We start from the raw sequence: 20,935 nt of genomic DNA on the forward strand, positions 1-20,935 counted from the left end.
CATGTACTTCAGCAGTAAGTCTGAGCTTCACTGGACCTGTCTGTACCCGGTTCTTGTTTTGTTCTCATCAGTCACTCATGCCGACTGTGAAATAAAATGACCCAAAGTGGAAGCCACGTCTCCAGTCCTCCTTGGCTTACAGAAAGGATCAGGCCTATTCCTAACTTCCCCTAGAAGCTGGGAAACCGACTGGGGTGTTTTAAGTTGCTGTGCATGTGAAAAACGTTGCTAGATGATGATCGTGCTGAAGATCCTTAACAGAGCAGGACCGTGGTGGTGGTGAGACATCTGCTCCACTGCCACGATCTCTGAAGTACCCTGGAAGATGCCTGGAAGATTGAGAACTCAAGGGGAACCACATCAGCTCTGACAAACGTCTCAACAGATGCAGGAAGCATAAAATGGGCTGGGATTATCGAAGAGAATTCATCGCAGAGGGTCTCCCAGTTCCTGACCCAGGCGGCAAAGCTGCTTCTTGGCTGCATGCTGGTCCCTGTCCTGTCCTGAGCGCTCAAGCACTGATCTGGATGCCAGGGGGTGATCTAACCATGCACGGTGCTGCCCTGCTGAAGGGCTCAGCCAGCCACTGATTGCAGAGCAAGCAGGCTCAGCTCACGAGGAGGGCGGCCAACAAAGCAGTGACACCAGCAAAAGGCAGCACTGCTCCGAGGGGGAGCCCCTGTAACCTCGGGGTGACTTGGACCAGGAAGAAAAGCAGCGCAAAGGATTAAAGCTTCAGAGCAGGCATTGAGCAGCTGAGAAAGGAGAAAACCAGTTTGCTGGGTACAGAGCCTGGTCCTCGAGGCAGGACGGGTGGAATGATGGAGAAGATGCAGCGAAAGGCATTGCCAGGGGTGAAAAGGCTGATGGGGCCAATAATATATTCATTAATTCTTTAAACAGTGGTGGAAGGAGATGGTTTGTGGCTTAGGGAAGAAAGGAAGGCCCTGGGACCGGATTCTGCACCGCCACTGAGCTGCAGCACTTCCAGCACGGTCACTGGGACTATTTCAGGCTCATAGCAGACACCTGGAACTGAGCTCAGAACTTGGCACTGGGCATCCCGCAGCTTCAGGAGAGAACAGGAATGAGAAAGCCACAAGAGAAAGATGGGATTCAAGCCCCAGAGTGCAGAGACTGAACTCTGTGATCCGTCTGCAGCAGGACGTGGGGCAGCACTTCCCGAGGGAAGCAGGGGCGCTCCCTGGAACCGAGGGGACAACTACCAGAGCCCAAGGGGAGCTTCTTTTTCGTTCCACTTGCAGACACACGGGTGTACTCTGAGCGCTGTAGGATCAGTCTGAGGGCACTATCTCAAGCGAGGAGCTGGGTTGTGCTGGCATCTGAGGACAGAAGTAAACCCGCAAAGGTTTGACCCCCCCCAAGGGCTGCAGCAAGACACCAGCCCGTTTACAAAGAAAGGAAGTCAAAGAGTGGATGAAAAAGAGCATGATTGTGTCTCACTGCCGATGTAATGCAGGAGGACGGGGAGCTCTGCCTGGTATTTGTGTTCCTCGTGAGATCCCGACCCCTTCAGGACTATCTGTAAGGCACGATGGCCCAAGCCCAGAGCCAGCAGCTGAATACCAGCTGTGGGCTGCCGCCCACGAGTCCTGAAAATTTCTGATGCCAACAGCAGTCTGAGGGCGTTCTGAAGTGGCTCTTGCAGGAGCACATCTCAGCGTGGCACCCAAGTTCCCAACCATCTCTGCAGGGCCACTGTAGCAGGACCCCATAACAGACCATAAACACCAGCAACAAAGTGCTCTGAGTAGAAACACATTCCCCCACTCCAGCAAAGAATAATACCAGAAAAAGGAAAGAAAAAAAATAAGGTTCTGCTGGTCGTTGGAACTGGGAAACGCCGAAGTCCCCGGGTCAGCTGCTGAGATGCCCTACTCACATGCTTCAGCATGCGGGGTGAGCGCAGAGGGATACACATGCAGGTAGGAGTCTCCTTCACAGAGACACTGAGTCAGAAATACGGTGACCAGGAAACAAACCAAACCAAATTGTATCGTGCAGCCAGCCAGCTTGGCAGTGGCAGTTGGACTTGGCTTTTCTTCCCTGACAGAAAAGCCCATCGCCAGCGACAAGCTTCTCCCAGCCTCAAAAAAAAGTTAGCATTGCTGCTTCACACCACGGGCAGAGCGCATCCCGGCCCAGGAAGCAGGTGAGCTATGGCTTTGACCAGCTAACCACCAAGGCCAAAAAAAGGGGAGCGTGGCTGGTAATAGTCCTGAGAGCAAGTGAGGTGGGTAGCCATGGCTCTCAATTCTACCCCTTCTGTTGTGCAGCGAAGCATCTGCCCCACGAAACAGCCTGTTCCCGACTTAGAGGTTGCATTTGAGTTTTCTAAACTGGCCCCAGCAGCTCCCAGATGCTGCAGAGTCCCAGGAGAGAGCAGGCTGCTGGTCGCACTGCCAGGAGAGGGCTCCCCATCAGAATCCCTTCCAAACGGCTCAGACGAGAATTCAGCGCGTGGTGACTGCACCGAAACAGAGACAAGAGAGGTTCGTCTGATCCTAGTGTTGGCGGGCTTCTCCTGGTGATAGAGGGTTTCCTTTTCTTCTTTCTTTCTTTTTATTTTTTTTTTTATTTTTTTTTCTTTTTGTTTTGTTTTGTTTAATGCTAAACTCTTCTCCCATACTTTTCACTCACTCGAGTCCACACGCCATGGTCTGTGGTTATGCCCTAAGAATCTCCTACACAAAACCAACCATCCAGTAGTCAAGCATGAGAACTTGATGCTAGCAGGAAAGATCCCTCCTCCTTCCTGCACGCATCTCAACCTATAGGCGCAGGCATCAAAAACAGACCAATCTGCAAGAAACACCAATATACCAAGGATGGGGCTCTCGGGGCTCCCAGGAATCCGGCCCCACTTCAAGACTGCAAAGGGGAGGTGGGGGAGTTGTCACTAACACTCATCTATGTTAAGGCTGATGAACTCTTGTATACACTTCCTGTACTGGAGCTCAGTAGGGCTGTTGCTGGGATATTGACCTGGTTGTCCGAAGGGGCCCTCTGCTTCTCGCATTTCCTCATTCATTCGGGCCAAACGCAGCCTAGAGCGAAACAGAGAAAGCAAAGGGGGAGAGGTTTGGCTTCCTTTCTGCTACTTACAGGCAGAAAGGAGGGTCCTTGAGGCACTTACAAGGTAACGATGTCTGCATTGGCCGCCTGGACTGCGATACTTAGCGGGTCCTGCCCGTCGCTGTCCACTGCGTGCTGGTTCGCCCCTCGCTTGAGGAACAAGCAGACCTGGCTGCAGAAGGGAAGAAAAGGCCATCAGCAGAAATCCCACCTCCACGCTGGAGTGGGCACAGAGCACAGTCCCCCCACGGGCAGTCACAGCTCTCCTTGCTTGGGCAGATTCCCCTCTGAACCGCTGTTTGGGATGGAAATCCACCAAAAAAACAGCTCCCCTTCCCATCCCATGACTTTGTGGCAACTCAGAAGCTTCAGCCCAGGGTGATGGAGCAAGCTGGCATGCAAAGGACTTACCCAGTGTGCCCCAGGTACGTGGCATGGTGCAAGGGAGCCCGGCCTCGGCTGTCTCTTTGGTTAACATCTGCCCCGTTCTGCAGCAGGAATTCACAGGCTATCAAGGAGCCCTGGCAAAGCAAAGAGGAATTTTATTTTCAAACTCACCCTCCTGTACTGAGCACGTACCTGCCTGCGAGCTGCCTATTGTCAGCGTGCTCCAAACTGGAGTCAAGGCCACCCATTCCCAAACAAGCACAACATACCCCCATCACGGCTTGAATCAGAGGAGTTTTGTTTTCATCTTCATCGTTCACCCAGTTGACTTCAGCACCATGAGCCAGGGCTTCTGCCATGAGCGGCAGGTTTCGGGCTTGTGCCGCCTTGTAGACCAACAAGCCAGGGTGCAGCTCCCGCAGGTCCTCCAAATCTGATGCCTCCTGCTCAATCTCTGCTTCACCGCTGGACTCCTCTGACACCTCGCACTCTGAGGGGGAGAAAGGGATGCCGAAACATGACCCAAAAGCTTGGCATTTCCATTTTTCTATATTTCCTGTTGGTTTGGGTACACCAACTAGTCTTGGCCATCCCTCCTGCCTCGGCTCTAGCTGCTCCCCATGCCACCTCCATCACCAGCCTCTGCGTGGCACCCACCTTCCTCCGTCACGCTGTCCACCACGGAGCCAAACACCAGGATATCCGTGCTGCCGTCCGTGCTTCCCCCGAGCCCGCTGTCACTGCTCAGACCTGCAGGGCCAACAGAAGACAAACCAAGGCCATTTTAATACCCGGGCACTCCGGTACCAGGCACAGCTGAGACCACAGGGGAAAAAGGGCTGCGCAGAACGTCACACACACATTGCACCGGGCGCTGCTGGCAAGGGAGAGGGCGCTGCTACCCCATTTAGCCCCACTCAGTAAAACTGCCCAAGGAAAAACTGCAAAGCCTTATGGTGTCCGTGTCCCCACGCTGCCCTTCATGCAGGGATACTCCAACATTGCCATGGCACTTTGGGCTGTTGAGGACAGCACTTGCTGCAATCCATGAGGGACGCCGTGACGTAGACTGGAGCAGAGCAGCAGCAGAGACAGCTTTGCAGCAGGTTACGCAGTGTCGTTAGCAAATAGAGACACCCCTCTGCTTTTACCACTAATAAGCTTAATTTCCACTCTCATCTGAGCTTTCTCCAAAGTTTTTCAGTTGTCACTGGGGCATTTGCAAAATGCATTGCCCTCAGAGTAGATTATTGACCACGAATGGGCCAAATAATATCAATAATATTTATCTCAAGCCAAACTCTTAAAGCATCTGTTCACTTATTCACCCTTTTTCCTCTTTATAGTCCTTCCCACCTTTCCTGGTGAATGTTACAAGGCAGCTGATTACATGTAAGCGGAGTCAGAAGACAGGAGACAACTTGTCCAAGGACACAAAGTGGCTGAGCAATTCTACAATTTGGATCCAAAAGCAGTCAAGAAAATGAAAAAAGGGAAGGAAAAAGCAGTGTTGGCAGTGCCCCTGCAGAAGGTGTTGGGACATCACCTTCATCCTGAGGGATGCCTTGTCCTTGGGAACACTGGCTGGGCTCTACATCCAGCCAGTCACTGCTCCTACCTTTAAGCAAAATCCTTTCAAAATCCTTTTTTGGTTAAAACTGGTGGAAAAAAATAAAAAAAAACAGTGAAGAAAAAAATCTCAGTCAAATCATAACAAACATTTGGGGCCAGATTCTTATACAATGCATTAGTGTAGATCCACTTTTGTAATCAGATCTACACTCCCACCTTCTGGGTATCCACCCCCACACAAGAACATGCTGGTGGCTGAATCTGCAGCCTCCAATATTTTGTTAGTGCTCTTTGCATGGTGTCATTATTACACTGATTGACAATTAACTATAGGTCGTTTTTCAGAGTAACTGCTGTGTTTTGCACAGAGCGATGAGTAATTTCCTTAGCACGCCTCAGGAAGCTGTGCCTTCTGATCTCCTACTTGTTTAAGAGAAAGAATGAGTTATTTGGAGCGGTGTGTTAATTACTGTCAATCCACCGCTGATTATCTCATCATGCACTCGCGCTCAGGGTACACGAGGTGTCCTAATCACCTCCAAAAAGGAGCCCAAATTCTCTTCTGGCATAAAAAACAAAACATTCATAATAGTAATGGCAATAGCATCATCCAGAGCCGGGCTTGGACGCAGACGAGCAGCCAGCCTTTACCCTGCTAGTATATTTGCTCATGCCATGGACAAACACATGTTCCTGTCCCAGTTAATTACTGGGCAAAAGCTTTCAATGTCACTGATCTGTACAAAGCTGCTTGGCAGAACTATACAAGAAACTAGAGAGCAGACTCAAGACAGAGTCCCTTGGCCACGGATCAAGCAGCAAAGAAACTCCTGTCACATGAATTTGATGGATTTTTCTGGACTTATGCTTTCTGTTATTCAGATTCATTCACTCAGGAATTTTGGAGACTGTCCAGTTTTGAAACAGCTTTTGCAAGTAGTGAGTAATCACCAGATTAGTTTTACAGATAGGACTGAGGAACTTCTTGACTTGGTGAATGCAGCTCCCAGGAAAGGCTTAGAGCAGCACACATCATGCCTGTCCTTTTTGGATTTGCTGATGTTATTCCCAAAATAATTTGGGAAAATTATTGCTGTTTTTTTGTAGACAGCAAACAATCCTTGGTGAGACCACGCTTTCCACTACAGCAGCACAAGTGAAGAGTGACTCCAATGAGTTACATGGCACTACACTAGATTTACATCAAAGCAAGAAAGGAGGCTCTGGCTCATAGCACATGAACATTAATGTGTCAAATTGCCAGTGCTGCTCCCACTGAATCAGTGCTAAAGCTCCTATTTTCTTCCACAGGACCCAGATAAGGCTGCTGAACTCTGAAGTCCTACACTCAAACTATTGTTTCTGCTTGACTAATAGTGCTGAATTCCTTGAAACTGGGACAGCCTGTAAGGCACTGACTCAGACAAGCATTAAAGCACCTGTTTCATTGACTTCAAGAGGTAAAATGCGCTTGTACAAAGGGCTGTGATTTTCTGCTGGGCTGACACAGGACCTTCAACTATCGTACGAGCTTCTGAATAACGTGAAGTGGCTGAGTTGTTTTAAAAAGTTACTATTCCTCATCAGAGTATAACAGGCCATGCTCCTGGTCTGTGACAGATGCAGGGCGTTTGAGGTCAACACCTCTTACATCCCATTTGCCATGTGCTGCCCACATGTGCAGGCTTGGATCCTTCATCTGAGAGAGTTGTTCCTTTCAGATGCAGCAACTTGACTGCAGGAAGCCTCACGATGCTTTTTAGCCTTTCAAAAGCCTGCCCGCCTGCCTTTCCCGGGTCATTTACGTGCTCCAGTTGTTTGGCTGCAAGAAAATACAGAGCTGCCTCTGATGTTTGGTTTGGAACAAGTAAAATTTGGGCGTCTCTTTTGCTGCTAGCTGCCAGAGCGTCACCTTACCTCCGTCCAGGAGGAACGGCGTACCGCTCCCACCGGGACCAATGCCACTGCCACTCCATGGGCCACCTGTTAGCGGATGCTGCATAGAGATGTGGCTGGCACCTAGAGGAAGGTGGACGGAATATGAGGGGAGTTCATCGTCACAAAACACAAAAAGAAAAATTGTCCGCAGTAACGCTTGCTAAAAAAAAAAAAAGGGAAAAAAAAGGAAAAGCCGAAACTCAACCCAGAAAAGGACGATGGAATGCACAGTCTGGGAGTAAAAGATGTGGGGAAAAAAATCCCATCCACCAGAATGCAAGCACCGGGGACTGACTGATAGGATATTAAAATAACGAGTGCAATAAAAAGAGCGATGGGTTGGAGTTGGTGCAAGTAACTCCCCATCACTCTTCTGAGACATTTACCCAAGGTGTGTGTGGTTTGGTCAGCTGCCTGCCTCTCTAGGAAGGCCGATACCTTGCCTCAAGTCTGGTGCCATGCACACGCCCTAGAACAGCTGGGAGGTAAAGGGTGCCAGAAGCAGGGGCACTTTGTCTTTCTTTGTACTTACTGCGTGGGCCAGAGCCAGCACCAGTGTCGAAGTAGGAGAAGAGCGAGTCCAGTTCATCAGGGCAGAAGAGGGAATCTCGACGGAACTTCCTCTCCAGCGTGGCTGCTGTTTTACAGAGAGATTTTGAAGTCCATGGTCAATAACAGGCAGATGAACAACTGCAAAGTCCCACAGCTGTATTTACCCGGGCTGAACTTGCATACCCCAGAGTTTCTCAGTGCCATAACCATGCTCACATACAGCACCAAAACACAACCACCATAGCTGGTGCTAACACTGCAGACCAAGTCATACCAGAGCATTTTGAGCAGCCAGAAGCCTTCATAAATGTGGCCTCCATTACAAACCAGGTAGGTAAAATTAAATGGATTTGCTTCTTTCTTTTGTTAAAAAGCAGGAAGTTGGAATACAAAGGAAGGCAAAGACAGCTTAGAAGTTGCTAGATCACCCTGATATAAAAGATCATAGAACCATAGCATGGCTTGTTTTGGAAAGGACCTTAAAAATCATGTTTCAAACCCACTGACATGGGATACCTTCCATTAGCTCAGGTTGCCCAAAGCCCCATCCAACCTGGCCTTGAAAGATCTCTTCCGTTAGCCAGAAGAACCTCCTCAAACACATGGGAAGTGTTAGGAAACGGCTCTAAAGATCTGCATCAAGGTTTGTGCAAAAGCACTTTTGCTTATACCCCCAGCAGGCTGCAGAGCCCGGAGATGCAGGGCCACGTGTTATGGCAGCTGTGCCCACACCTACGGAGTGGTGGCCAGGCCAACACAGCTCTGTCTGGGGCAGGGAAGTTCCCACCTGATGACAACATGGCTGGCGACGCGTTGCCTGCTTCGTGGCGGTACTTCCTACGAGCTGTGGGTGCTTTCGTGGCACTGTTGTGCCTCTGGCACTTCTTCACACACCAGCGTCGAGGTTTCCGCTCGTTTTCTGCCAGAGCCTCCCCGTTTGGCAGCTTCTTCAGGAATTTCTTCTCCACATACTTCACCTTGATCCAGGCTTCTTTGTCCTGCCTAAGAGAAGAACAGCATAAAGCTGTGCACAGGGCCACAAGATTCATCTAAAGCAAATAGCCACAAGAAGATAAAGCTGCTATGGGTCGTTTTCTCAACCTGGCTTTGAGTCCTAAAAGCCACCGAGGCCTGAATGGAGCAGAAAGATGTTCTCAAATCTAAAAATATTTCAAAATTTTCAAAGCATAGCTGAGGAACGCAGCATGTGGCTGAGAGTGGAAATGGATGTTCAGCCCCAGCCCACATCACATGCCAGCCTTCCCCAAGCCATTTGCACCACAAGGAAGAGAGTTTGGGCCCCACTGAATGCCAGACCCACTCAGTCTGGCTTTCCAGAGAGCTGAGGGGCTGGTGTAGGTGGATACCTCCCCACGGGGCTGTAAGGACCAGGCCACGCACTCAGACTCACCTGGAGCTCCCTGCTGTGGGTTTCTTAAGTCCCAGCTCTTCACACTGCGCCTCGTAAATCTGGTTCATGGTGCTGTTCCCCAGCTCACACATCAGCTGCAATACAACAGGGAGGGAATGAAATGCTCAGGTGAGGAGTTACCTCTGCCACCAAGAGGCCCTCCACGCCCACCATTTGTCCAACTCCTGGTGTCAGAAGCCACCACTCACTTTCAGTAACTCTGGCTCCCAGGAGTCCAGCGTGAGAGATCGGACTTTGGAGCAGTGAACGCCCAGACTCCTATTTATCCAAAAGAAAGGAAAACAAAATGGTTACATGCCTCAAAACGGATCACTTATCACAATATGAGCAATAGAAATCCAATTCCTATGTATTCATCTACACAGACATAACTATAGCACAAAAGCTTGATAAAAAAATCCCCTGCCACAACATTATTCACATTAAAAGCTATTCTTCTGTACTATTTGTCTCTGAAACATTCTGTTTCACTTTCCTTGTCTTTAGACCCCTAACGAGAAGGGTTTCCCTACTTGAGGTGCACACTACTAGGGTGTCTGGTGGCTCAATACTGATAGGAACAGGTCAGTTTGCTAGTGGAAGCATTGCTCAGGGTTGCAGTTATGTGCGTGTTCATGGGTGCAGCTATCTGTCATTTTAGGCTCAGGAAACAGGTTGAATTGCAAAGCATGGGAAGTGAAGAATGAGAGAGTGTGGCAGTTAATTTCTCAGCTCTATAACACAAATGCAGTACAGCAGGAAAAAACAGCCAGGCTTCCTGTTTCAACAGCTCAATTTTTCACAAGTGCTAAAAGTGGACTGTGTAAATTAATCTTTTTTTCTGCCTTCTAAAGCTGTGTGAACTTAATTAGCTGATGTCTGTGAAATGCTTTGCAAGCAAGAGCTAAATATCACTACAGCCGAATTATTCAGGCTGTTTCCTGATGTACTTCGAGCTAGACTCTGCACTTTTGCTACGTGGGCTGCCAACCTCAACTACAGCAGCTGTGTGGGAAGTACAGGGCTTGGGCTGCACACAGAGCTGTACCTGCACACGAGCACTGCAGCAAGCAACTGTCTGAATCCATCTGTACCGACATCATTCAGTTATAACCCATGCTCCACCTTTTTTCTAGGAGCTTGAAATCTATGCCCCTGGCTGGTGCCACAGAGCACACGCGTGCACAGTACCTGTGGATGCCAGAGCACTCGATGCACAGCAGGATGCCCAGGTTGATGCTGGCCCAGCGGGGATCTGGCTGACCGCAGTCACAGCACTGGTCGTTCCCAGGGATGCTCTGCACCCTCTGCAAGATGGTCTCTCCTTTCACGTTGCGCTCCCGCGAGTCGGTAGCGGAATCAATGCTGCTCGTTGACGGGGAAGCAGTCCGGTCCAGCCTCTGCAGGGAACAAAAAGGGGTCTAGGGTCTGCAAGGAAGGAATTGGAGCTTTGCAGTGCGTCCTCTCAATGCCTCTGCAATATCTGAAGGGGAATGAGCTGGTGCTAGTCCAGGAAAGGAAAGGATAGGGCCTCATTAATCGCTTAGTGCTACAAGACAGTGCTTCACCCCATCCCTGATCTAGAAATGCAGCTCATTATCATTGTTGCCCATCAGTTAGGACAGCCAGCAGCTTGCTGCCATGGTCCAAATGTTCACTCACCCACACTGGACCTGTCACAGCCCAAAAGCCCACTGCTAGGGCCCTGAGACACCTTTAGGGACCTTCCTTGACCCCTCACTCACTTCAATGTAATAGCTGTCAGGACTCTCCCGGTATGCAGAAGCAATGCTGGCTTGAACAGCCTGAATCCAGGCCTGACGCAGCTTCTCTGAGTCAGCCTGCAACATGCAGCTCCTGCAAGAGAAAGGAAAGAGTTGGAAGAACAAAAAGAGTGCGTGTTTTGGTCAAAACTGTCCTGCTTCATCCACAGCATAACCTTTCCAATGGGGGCAGCACCTTAATTTGGCAGACACAGTGGCAAAAATTAATCCTACATGCTCGCACTGTCAGAGGTGCTCCATCTTCAAAGCCTCCAGGCAGTTTTGGAAAGCTGAGCATTGCCATTTTCACAGTCTGTATATACATTAGGTCTGTGTGTCCCACATCTGGCTTGTGCTGGTATCTGATAAGCTTCATAGGGACTCTGGAGAATCCCAGCCAACACTGAATAACACAAGGCAACATCTGCTCAAATGGAATCTCTTGCAGATCCATGCACACTCCAGCTGCCATAAGGATGACCCAGGGAATCCACCAAACTTACTTGGTAGGTGAGACGACCTCAAAGCAAAACCTCCTCTCTATGTCTTCACATGGCTTGACAGTACAGAGCCGCAGGTCTTCCACCACTACCGTGAGGACATCCTGAAAGGGAGAGAACAAGCAGCTTCGTCAGCTCCCTGAACCTGTCAGAATCGGGCTTCTCAGAACACTCCTCCCCAAACCCTGCTGGCTACCACATGCTGGGGCCAGAAAGAACTGAGCCAGCCCACCATGGGGAAACTCCAGGACAACAGGAAGGGGCTGCACAGCACCAAAGACTGGGACAACAAATGCATGCAGGGGCCAGCTGACTGGGGACGTCAACCTTCCTCTGTCGATCAGGGAGATTTAGACCACTGCAAACACCATCTGCTGCCACTTCGTTCTCAGCACCATCTAACTCTGGAGCATAACAGTGCCTGAATGGGCTTGCCATCCCCCTGAGCCAACCCCACCCTCCCCACCGTGGTGCAGAAGTCCCCAGGACACAAGGTGGCCAATCTGCCAGGGTCACCTGGGGAAGCCTCACTGACCTTTAGCTTTTTCTGGTACACCAGCTGGCTGTTTTGTATGGAGAACCACCTCCTGCAGGAAGACAGACAACAGGAGAAATGAACGGCAGAGCTCTACACGGGTGGTTTGTTCTGCAGCAGAACAAGATCTCTGCATTTAAGTCTGATTTATTCAAAGCAGCTGAAAACTAATGTCATAAACCCTTGCTTCTCCCGGTGCCCTCCCTCAGAGGATAAACAAAGGGTTTAGAGCCTTAGGGAATGACTCCTGGCATCGAGATGCTGTGCCCTAGATATGTCAGTGTATATGAAGGAGGAAGCAAGGGCAGGAATAGGGCAGTCCATCTTGCTGCCTAGGATTACCGGGGCAGAAGCCTGTGTGTGCCCATCGACCCTGGTGCAGGCAGTAAATGCAGTGCCTGTGGGACACGGTGTGCTGCTTGGGGCTGGATGGACCTGGCATATTTGGTGTTTATCTTAAAGGCTGCACACCTGGCTGTTGGTATAGGATATGCTGAGTTCTCTGTAGCCACAACAGACTATGGGAGGTCAAACTGGACGCCAAAGCTCCTGCTTGCTGCAGCTAGAGTAAGGACACGTGTGTTGGGAGGGAGTCTGCCTCCTTAGGGCCAGCTTTCCACTAAAATATAAGTGAGAGAAGGCCCATGTGATGCTGATAGCAGGGGTAAGTCCCTGGTGGCTTAATCTCCAGTGCTAAATCCAACCCCCTGAGCCATTTCCTCATCCCAAAACACAGCCTAAGGTTTAGCAACCTGATCCTCATCCCGGAGGGCAACGAAAGCCATGGCCACCACCACCAGACCTCAGGAAGAAACATCTGAGTACAAAGAGCCAAAGAGCTTGCAGCAGGCTGTCATTTGAGCCTGTATCACGCTCGCTTTGCAAAGGAACTGGGTTCCCTAGGAAAATAAGATGAGACAGGATTCTCTTTCTTTTGTCACTGCTGAAACATTAAAGGGGGAGATAAAAGGCAACAGCAATAAAGGACTTGACATGTCTGCGGAGAAACGGGAAAATACAGGTAACTGGAGGCCATCCCACCTACGTGGGAGCCCCGTTTGATGAGCTCGTGTGGTTCTGCATCTCTGAGCTGCTGTGACAGTAACGATCTGTGCGCCAGGAGCAATGCTGCTGTCACACAAAGCAGAGCAGAAAGCTTCTCTTGGTTCTGCTCTCTGCTCTGCCACCCCAGGGCACACGTTGCTGCCTGGTGCTGCCTCCTAACCTCAGCTGAACCGTGGATTTTGTTGTTTTCTGCCTGCCCCCTGCTCACGAGGGGGAGGCAGCACCGGTAAGCGGTGGAGTGACAGCAGGAGGGCGATGAGTAAGCGCCAGGAGCTGTGGCTAAGAGTGGGTGGGATGGAGGAGGCTGTGGGGAAGATACAGGCTGTGTATCACCAGGGTGTAGGAGGATGCGGGGGAGGACAGCTCAGATTTGGGGGGCCTGGGAAAACTTGGAGCCCTTGCCACTAGCTGTACTTCAGACACCAGGAAAATTTGGAAGCCTCAGAGGATCACGTTCCCTCCAGGGTAAATGCCTTAGGGGGTGCCCCTTGAATTCACAGCCAGGTGGAGAAGAGAGCTGAGCAGAACTCTTCACCTCTTCCACAAGAACCAAGCTCTCGATGTACAGGTCGTGACACGAACCTGACACATTTCAGGATGACCTCCTCTGCACAGACACATGGCAGGCAGTGAAAGCAACCGTGCACGTCTAGGGACAGAGGCTGTAGTCTGCTTATGAAGCACCAAGCAGGAAAATCCTAAAAGGCTGCTAAGATTTCACCTGCAATACCTTCCAGGCAAGCACTGAAATCAAACAGATGATGCACCAGGCCAGAGCTGCTGTTGTTGTTTCTGGTTCTTCCAACTGCAAGCTTAGTGCCGAAATGTCAGGGGATAAGAGCCTGAGAGGCAAAACCATACTGCTAAAATGTGACTGGACTCTCCTTAGTACTAGGGCAAGTCCTAGAGAGGACTCCCTGGTCTAACCAAGTCAGAGATCTCCAGTAATTGCAGATCTTTTCCCTGTGCAAACACAGGCAGTTTCTGTGCATCCCACAGACTGTTCACTGAATCACCCCGTGTTTATTTATTCCAAAGTCTAATGACAGCATATTTCAAGCCTGCTGTGGCACATACTCTGAGTGTACCCCACAGCCAAGTACCAGGTCTCATAATATTATATCATTTCTCTGTTAAATGAGAGGAGGAAATGTGGGCCAAAAAGGCATCGATTTCTTGCATTAGAAACTCACTGGAAGGGTTGCACAACCAAATATGAAACCCAACGGCACTCTCGAGGGACACTAAACACATAAATATCGAACAAGGCAAGAACATGAAACCTTTGCTTCCACTTTCCCAAGGTCTCTGGCAGCTGTAGAGACTCCTAACTACTGAAGGAGCCATATGAGACTGGCATTCCTGGTGATCTATCAGATGAAATATTTATGAGCAATTAAGAGCAGGGCCAGTGCACAAAAAGCCATCTCAGCTCTCAGCAGCACAGCTGATGTTCCCACTCTCACATCTCCCCCTCCTACAACTGACAGGTTTGATACTTGTGGCTCTTGAAAACCAGACATGTCCTGCTGTTCGATGTTCCTCTGAATTGTGATGAATTTAGTTTTCCTCTGGTATTAGCTGTCTTCAGAGCCTTGGCCCGGATATCAGGTGGACTACGAGTCGTTACTCACCGATTCCATGTTTTGAACGCATTGCTGGCTCTCTTGAAGAGGTAGCCTTCCATTACCACTCCATTTGGGGCATCGACGTTGAACTCCACCTTTGAGTCATCGTAGGAGAAGTCCTGCAAATAGAAAGAGACAGACTCTGTCCTGATCCAGACTCTTTCAAGACCCTGACATCCAGGCAGGGCTGTCTCTCACAGCACATCCCGGTGCCTCAGGGGGCTGCAGGCAGGAATTGTCCTCATTGCCCTAAGCTTATCTGTCCCTATTGCTTGGAGAACGTCCTATATGTGCTGTGTTTCCCACTCTAGTAGCTGGCAAGTAGAAAGGCAGGTAGCTTGTAATTGCGAGGATTAAAAACTCCCAATGTTTGGGGCAGCCTGCAATGGGAAGGTGATGGATGTGCTTTTCACCTGGCCACGCGACTCAGCGGTGCTGCTGCCATATCTCTATGTGCAAGGGGCCAGGAACAGAGCAAATCCCAACCTTCTCGCACAAGGCAAGGCAGCACGATGGTTTCCAGAGGGTAAAGAAGACGGATCAATCCCATTTTCATTAGCTATCATCATCTGCCATCTCCAATCTGCGCTCGCACGAGTCTCTCAGGTATGCCACCAGTCAGCGGCGATTTGTCAGGGCTGGCCCTGATTCACCACAGCCCTCGTGGACTCTGACAGCTGGCGAGCACGACACGGAGCAGGGAGCACAGCAGCTGCTCCCGCAGAACATGGGATTACCCTCCCTGGGCATCAATCTGCCTCCTTCCCCTGAGAAACCGGGTCGTGAAACCTGACTTCCCCCTAACCTGGGGAGCTGCGGCGCGTTTCTCTTCCCCCACCCATTTCCCGATGCATCCCACCCACGCTTCCCTTTCTCTTGAGTTCAAGTATTTTTCCCTGCATGGCTCGGTTCAAAGACCGAGCAGAGTGAAGAGCAGCCCCATTAATGTGCGTGCCTTCGAGCTCTGCAGACGAAGACCCTGACGATGCTGTGTCGCTTGGCAACGCGCGCTCGGCCCTCATTAGGATGAGTTATTTGCACGTTCGGAGATGCCAGCTCGCCTGGGAGGTGTCATCAGAATAATACTGATGCAGGAGGAGGGGATGTAATGGGACAGGGCTGAGTCATGCCTCGGAAAGCCAGCGTGATGCCCAATTAGCACCGGGAACGCGGCTGGAAGGCACCCAATTAAACGAGCCTGCCCTGCCCCAAATTTTCTTGCTGTAAGAGGGTGATTCCCACGGGGGGGCTCTTCCACAGACGCCTTTCATGTTCGTATTGCGAACAAAGGCTAGAGGAAATCTGCCTCTAACCCACGGCCATCTGAGTGTGTGATTTCCATAGAGCTGCTCCAAAGTGAGAATTGCTAAATTTGGTGAGAATCTGCACGGGTCGATGATAAATACCCCAAATACCCCAAAATAAGGATTTCGTTGGGAAGCACACAGCACAAAAACCCTTCCAAGGGGGCTTCTTAGAAATGACACCTGGTGGAAGAGGTTTGTAAAAGCAGGGGTGAGGGTCTGAACACCCCCTGTGATCTCAGCTGCCCTTATATAAGGGTGCTGCGTGGTGAGAGCAGGGGGAACAGATGGGCCACGTGCGTCAGAGTAAATCCACTGCAAGCCAGCGGAGTCCAGCCAGGTGTGGGTTTAACCTCGTGGAGCCTGCGTTGTGTTACCCCTCTCCACAGCCCGCAGGGCTGAAGCAGAGGAGCTGAAGGCACATGGAGCTGTTCCTTACCTTTGAGGGAACCCTGACCCGCACCAAACCCGGTTTTAGAAGGAATTAACCCCAAAACACCAAGCACACCTGCAGCTCATAGGAGGCAGAGCTATCTGGATGGTGCCCAAACCTAGCACCACATTGCTAGAAAGGCTGACTGGTGCTACATTACTTGGATGCTATTTCTCTCTCCCTTTTCCTCGTTGGTTAGGAAACATCCCCAGGCCAAATTCTGCACGTGTTTCTGCTGCTGCAATCCCTGAGCAACTCCGCTGAGGTCAACGCAGCCACTGCAGGGCAGCTGAGGGCAGGATGCCCGCCAGAGCTGTAAGCTGGATTTGTAAAGTAGGCTCAAGACAAGGGAGAGCTGAGGAATAAGGAGCAGCCTGCCTCTTGTCCCTGGGCATCCCCCGGGCTGATCCTCAGGGGCAGTTTGCTCCAGTTCATTGCTCTCTGCTGAGGTCTTTGCTACCAGCTTATGCAGTGAAGGGCAAACTAAAGGAAAAGGGAAGGAAAAAAAATAAATCCAGCAACGATCCCCGATCAGTATTGGTTGTGCTTTCTCAGCCAGGCAAAGACTGAAAGCACAAGGTGCAGGAACAGCTCATACAGCCAAAAGGTAAAACCAAGGAGAAACTTCCCAGCCTCTCAAGCCCTCCCAGCTGTGTCTGGGAGCTGCTGGTGAAGGAACGTGTCGCCCACTCCACAACAGCCAGCAACTTTCTGCGTTCAAACCTCACTTTAAAAGGCCTGACGAGCAGGGTAAGGGCACACAGGAAAGCTTTTTCTTGTGCCCCCTTTCCCTTCCCTGCTACGTGTGACACTAACACATGGTTTTCACAGACCTCCTTTCACCAATTCCTTCCCATCACCGCTGTGTGCACGGATCGGAAGAGTCTGCTCTCAGTGGGTTTGGACCCGTTTATTCAGTCTGCAATTAGCACCTCATTGTCTCTGCTGCATGAAAAATGCTCGACATGGAAAAGGCTTCCTAGGACTGGGGTCTGCATGGCTTGGGTTACAACTGTGCGTGCGATTAGAAACAGCAGTGACACGTTGGATCCCACATTGGTTAAATAAATCCTTTCTCTCCCAAAACAAGAAACCGAATCTCTGCCATCATCTGCTTCCCCGTGTCATCCATTTCCAGTAAATCAAACCGGCCTGGCCTCGCTGGCCCTGTCACCCTGAGGTTGCACACACGGCTGCCCAGGAGCTGATATTCTTTTAGAAAGGATGCCACCACGGTTTCCACGGGAGCACGCCGACTGCTGCCGAAATGACAATGAATTAACAAATTCCAAGAGACACGGCCATAGGGATGTGAAAAAGGAATTAAGGGGGACACTCGAACCAGAAAACAAAATGAAAAACCCAACGCAGGCACAGCCACAAACGGATCCAGGAAAGAAAAAAAGAAAACCCTATTTAGAGGGCATCTCTTGCCCCTTTTGGCTGCAAACTCCCTCGTCCATCTGCACGCAGCATGCGCAGGGACTGCACGCTGCAGAGGGCAGCCAAGCTCTGCCCCTTGCTCCTGTGAAGCCAGCACTTCACGCAGAGAGATGCCTGGTCAGACTAAATACAGCTTCAGTGAGCAGCCTTACCACGAGGGGTGAAGATGCCCTCATCCCCCAGATATTTTTGGCAGGGGGATGTTTGCCAGGCAAGGAGCCCTGCCTCAGAGGCACCTGCTGCAGTAGGGAGGTCTCATTTCTGCCCACCTGGCGCAGGTTTGCTCCAGTCCCAAAGGGCACAACACCTAGCTGAGAACAGAGAGAAGCTTTCTGTGAAACATCAGCTTCGTTGCAGTTCTTTAAAATATTCTTATCATGGCAGTGGCCTTCCCTGAGGAGCCACAGCATTAACACCTCACTGTACCACTTCGATGTAGACATCGTGACTGCGCTTCTCTGCATGTTTTGATTTTTAGTGATAGAAAAGCTCCCCAAACCAGGCAATCCTGACTCAGTACAGTTGAAGATACCCAGAGGAACACAGAGAAATAAACTCCACGGGATTTTATTTCCAATCAATACCATTGAAGACAACAGACAGCACGCGTGACAACTGCTCGCCTTCAGAGAAAACAAAGGCTTTACCCCGAAGTGCTTTCCTTCACTTGTTAGGTAACCAACGATGCTCACCATTTACCATTATAAACACCCGAGCGCAGAGAAGAGCTTCTCCCGAGGTAAGTGCAACGCTGCGTGCCTAGTTTGGCTCCCATGCTGAGCAGAACCTAATTCAGAGGAATATTCCCATTCCCCACGGAGGCACACGCCCCCTTCCACACAAACACTGCTGCACGCACATTCTGTTCTCTTCTGGTGCCTGACTGGATTTCAAGCCTCTCTCTATCTGGCTATTTTTACCCCTGTGTATACACTGCACAGCCCAAGGCACCCTCCGAAGCAGATGGAATTCGGAGGAGGGCTCCCCCACACGCATTCCCATTCTGCACAGCTTTTGTTCATTCCAGCAAAATCCCATTTACAGACCTTTTGTTTCTGGAGTTCCCTGATGCCAAACGATCCCCCTGCTCTGCAGCTTGCCAGCAGATGATGCTCAGAGATCCATGCCCTGCCCTTTTCCATCCCGCCAACAAAACCAAACACGTTTGCTCTCCTACAGCAACAAAGCTGTACTTGCTTTAGGGTCTCATCAGCAAACACGCTCCTACAGGCACCCTCCTTGCTCCCCCAAGGCTAAGCGCCCCCTAAACTTTCTCCCCAAGAACCAACCCTGTAGGAACCATCTCCTTACCAGGAGGTATTCAAGCCTGCTGAAAATCTTCATGATGCCAGCTGCCGGGGAGGTTCTGCAGGGAGCAGCTCTGTCCTCTCTCTCTCTCCTCTCTCTGCTCGCTCTCTAGAGTAGCATCTCTGCTAAGCACCGTGGGCTGGCAGGGAAGGAGGGATTTCTTTTTCAGCCCCTTCTCCTTTACCCCTCCTACTCCTTTTCGGGAGGCTGCGAGCTCTGCCGCTGGCTCCTGTCAAAGCGAGGGGCAGCAGGCGAAGGAAGCTGGCTGGCCCCTGGGGACCACCTGCTTGCCCCCTCCCCATGCCTCCTATTCACAGGCAATCAGCTTAGAGCAAGGGCTAATTACCATACAGCTGTCAGGGAGGCACAGGAGGGAGTGGGAGAAGCCAGGCAGCACAGAGCGGGGTTGACAGGAAGATGCTCCCCGCCTGTCCCCTGACCTTACCACGCTCCTCTGCCTTCAGCAGGGGCTGCTCCTGGGAGCAGGGCCACCTTTTGGGCCAGCAATTCCAGCCCTGCTCCGCTGCAGCCGTGAACTCGGGGTGCTGAAGTGCCAGATGGCCCCCGGGTTGTTATTTACCAGCTGGGCTAAATGAGGCAGAGAGCTCTGCCTTGGCACTCCTTCCTCCCTTGCCATGCAAACAGGCAGCAGAAGCACAATTGCTTTCTCTGCCAGGGATCGGGGAATAGGTATGAGGCTGCAAAGCAGCTTCTGTACAGCCCTGTGTTGTTCCACTTCCAGAGACCGGCAGTTTTGTTTAAGTGCCACCATTTCTTCCCCCTTTTCCCACTGGAAAAGCTTCCCAGGCTTGCGCTCTGGTGGTGTTTCACCTACGTGGTCCAACCTGGACCAGCCCACGTGCCTTTGTGCATCCATCAGCTGAGCCCACGTGCAAACAAATGTATTATGTGTGTGATTTCAGACAGATCAGCTCAATGCACAAGAAATATGGCCAATAACAGGACTCTCTCTACAGCCTTTTGCACGAATGTCTTCCAAAAAGCACTCCTTTCACACAAGCAGCCCATGCACACAGGAGAGAGGCACCCCTACCCTTCCCACTAAGCCTCTCTTCTCTTTGCACACCAGAAGGATAGCTCAAATATTTATTGTAGCCCATAAAAATAGACTCATCCTTCCGCTAGTTTCATTGGCACCCTTTTTGTACAAGGGAGCGTTATTTTGCTATGCAGCGTGAAGCTGCAAGTGGAGCTCTTGAAGGCTTTGGAGCTGGAAAGGCAGAGAGGGCAGCAGTTAAAATGACAGCCAGAAGTGATAGCTGCCCTAGGAATCGACACAAAAGGAGGCAGATGCTGCATGCAGGAAGGTGGGGGAGAGAGAGGCATAAGAAAAGGCACCTGAATTCCAGTATCAAAGAAAATAGTTGAGATCGATGCTGAATTTCCCTCCTATCTTTTTTTTTTTATTATTATTATTTATTAAAAAAATAAAAGAGACCACTTTGTTAGGAATGTGGCTCTTAGCAGGCTGCCCTCACAAAGCTACCCAAAGGTAATTCAATGAGAAAAACTGTGCCATCAGACCCCAAGGAACACTCCAAACTGCATTTTTTACACTGGATTCCCTCCCTTTTCTGCTGTACCTTGGCAGGCTGTTCAGGAAGACACCAGTTTGATTAAAAAAAGATGTTTCCCCCATTCCTCTATAGTTAAGTGCTACTAAATCCTTTTTTTTTTTTTTCCAAAGACCAGAGGATATCCCTGGGTTTGGACGGGCTGAGCAGGAAGACATGAATTCAGACGTGTGCTGTGCTCCCTTTGGAGATGGCGAGATGCTCAGCAGATGCAGAGTGCCACGCTCCACGGTGAGGAGCAACACCAGTGCAGCCAGAAAGCAGCCTCAAAACACATCCAGGCAGGAAGCTTTAAACCCTAAACTGCAGTAGGGATGTTCAGCTCTCTTGCAAGCCTATGCACACAGGGAGCCACAGCTCTATGCATACCTTATCTCGGTGAAAAATAATTGCTCCTTCTCCCTC

The 20,935-nt window shown here is 50.6% G+C and overlaps 1 protein-coding gene across 3 annotated transcripts in view; it reads right to left on the bottom strand.

Moving 5' to 3' along the window:
* Positions 1-2,564: 2,564 nt before the first annotated feature.
* ACAP3 (ArfGAP with coiled-coil, ankyrin repeat and PH domains 3) overlaps positions 2,565-20,935 on the bottom strand; it is a gene marked incomplete at its 5' end in the record, with an annotated part of 62,811 nt that continues 44,440 nt past the window's right edge. Inside the window, 15 exons of one of the 3 annotated variants that reach the window (XM_082776979.1) lie at positions 2,565-3,068; positions 3,158-3,268; positions 3,508-3,617; positions 3,753-3,973; positions 4,141-4,233; positions 6,973-7,074; positions 7,526-7,630; positions 8,333-8,547; positions 8,957-9,051; positions 9,166-9,235; positions 10,148-10,356; positions 10,702-10,813; positions 11,223-11,323; positions 11,755-11,806; positions 14,454-14,566. In XM_082776979.1, coding sequence (XP_082633105.1) covers positions 2,921-3,068; positions 3,158-3,268; positions 3,508-3,617; positions 3,753-3,973; positions 4,141-4,233; positions 6,973-7,074; positions 7,526-7,630; positions 8,333-8,547; positions 8,957-9,051; positions 9,166-9,235; positions 10,148-10,356; positions 10,702-10,813; positions 11,223-11,323; positions 11,755-11,806; positions 14,454-14,566 — 1,857 coding nt within the window. In that variant the 3' untranslated portion in view covers positions 2,565-2,920. Of the gene's footprint in view, positions 3,069-3,157; positions 3,269-3,507; positions 3,618-3,752; positions 3,974-4,140; positions 4,242-6,972; positions 7,075-7,524; positions 7,631-8,332; positions 8,548-8,956; positions 9,052-9,165; positions 9,236-10,147; positions 10,357-10,701; positions 10,814-11,222; positions 11,324-11,754; positions 11,807-14,453; positions 14,567-20,935 lie in introns of all 3 variants that reach the window. The other 2 variants (XM_082776981.1, XM_082776980.1) reach the window with 2 other exon arrangements.

This window comes from Aythya marila (assembly GCF_965140915.1).
Source record: "Aythya marila genome assembly, chromosome: 21".
NCBI classification, from domain to species: domain Eukaryota; kingdom Metazoa; phylum Chordata; class Aves; order Anseriformes; family Anatidae; genus Aythya; species Aythya marila.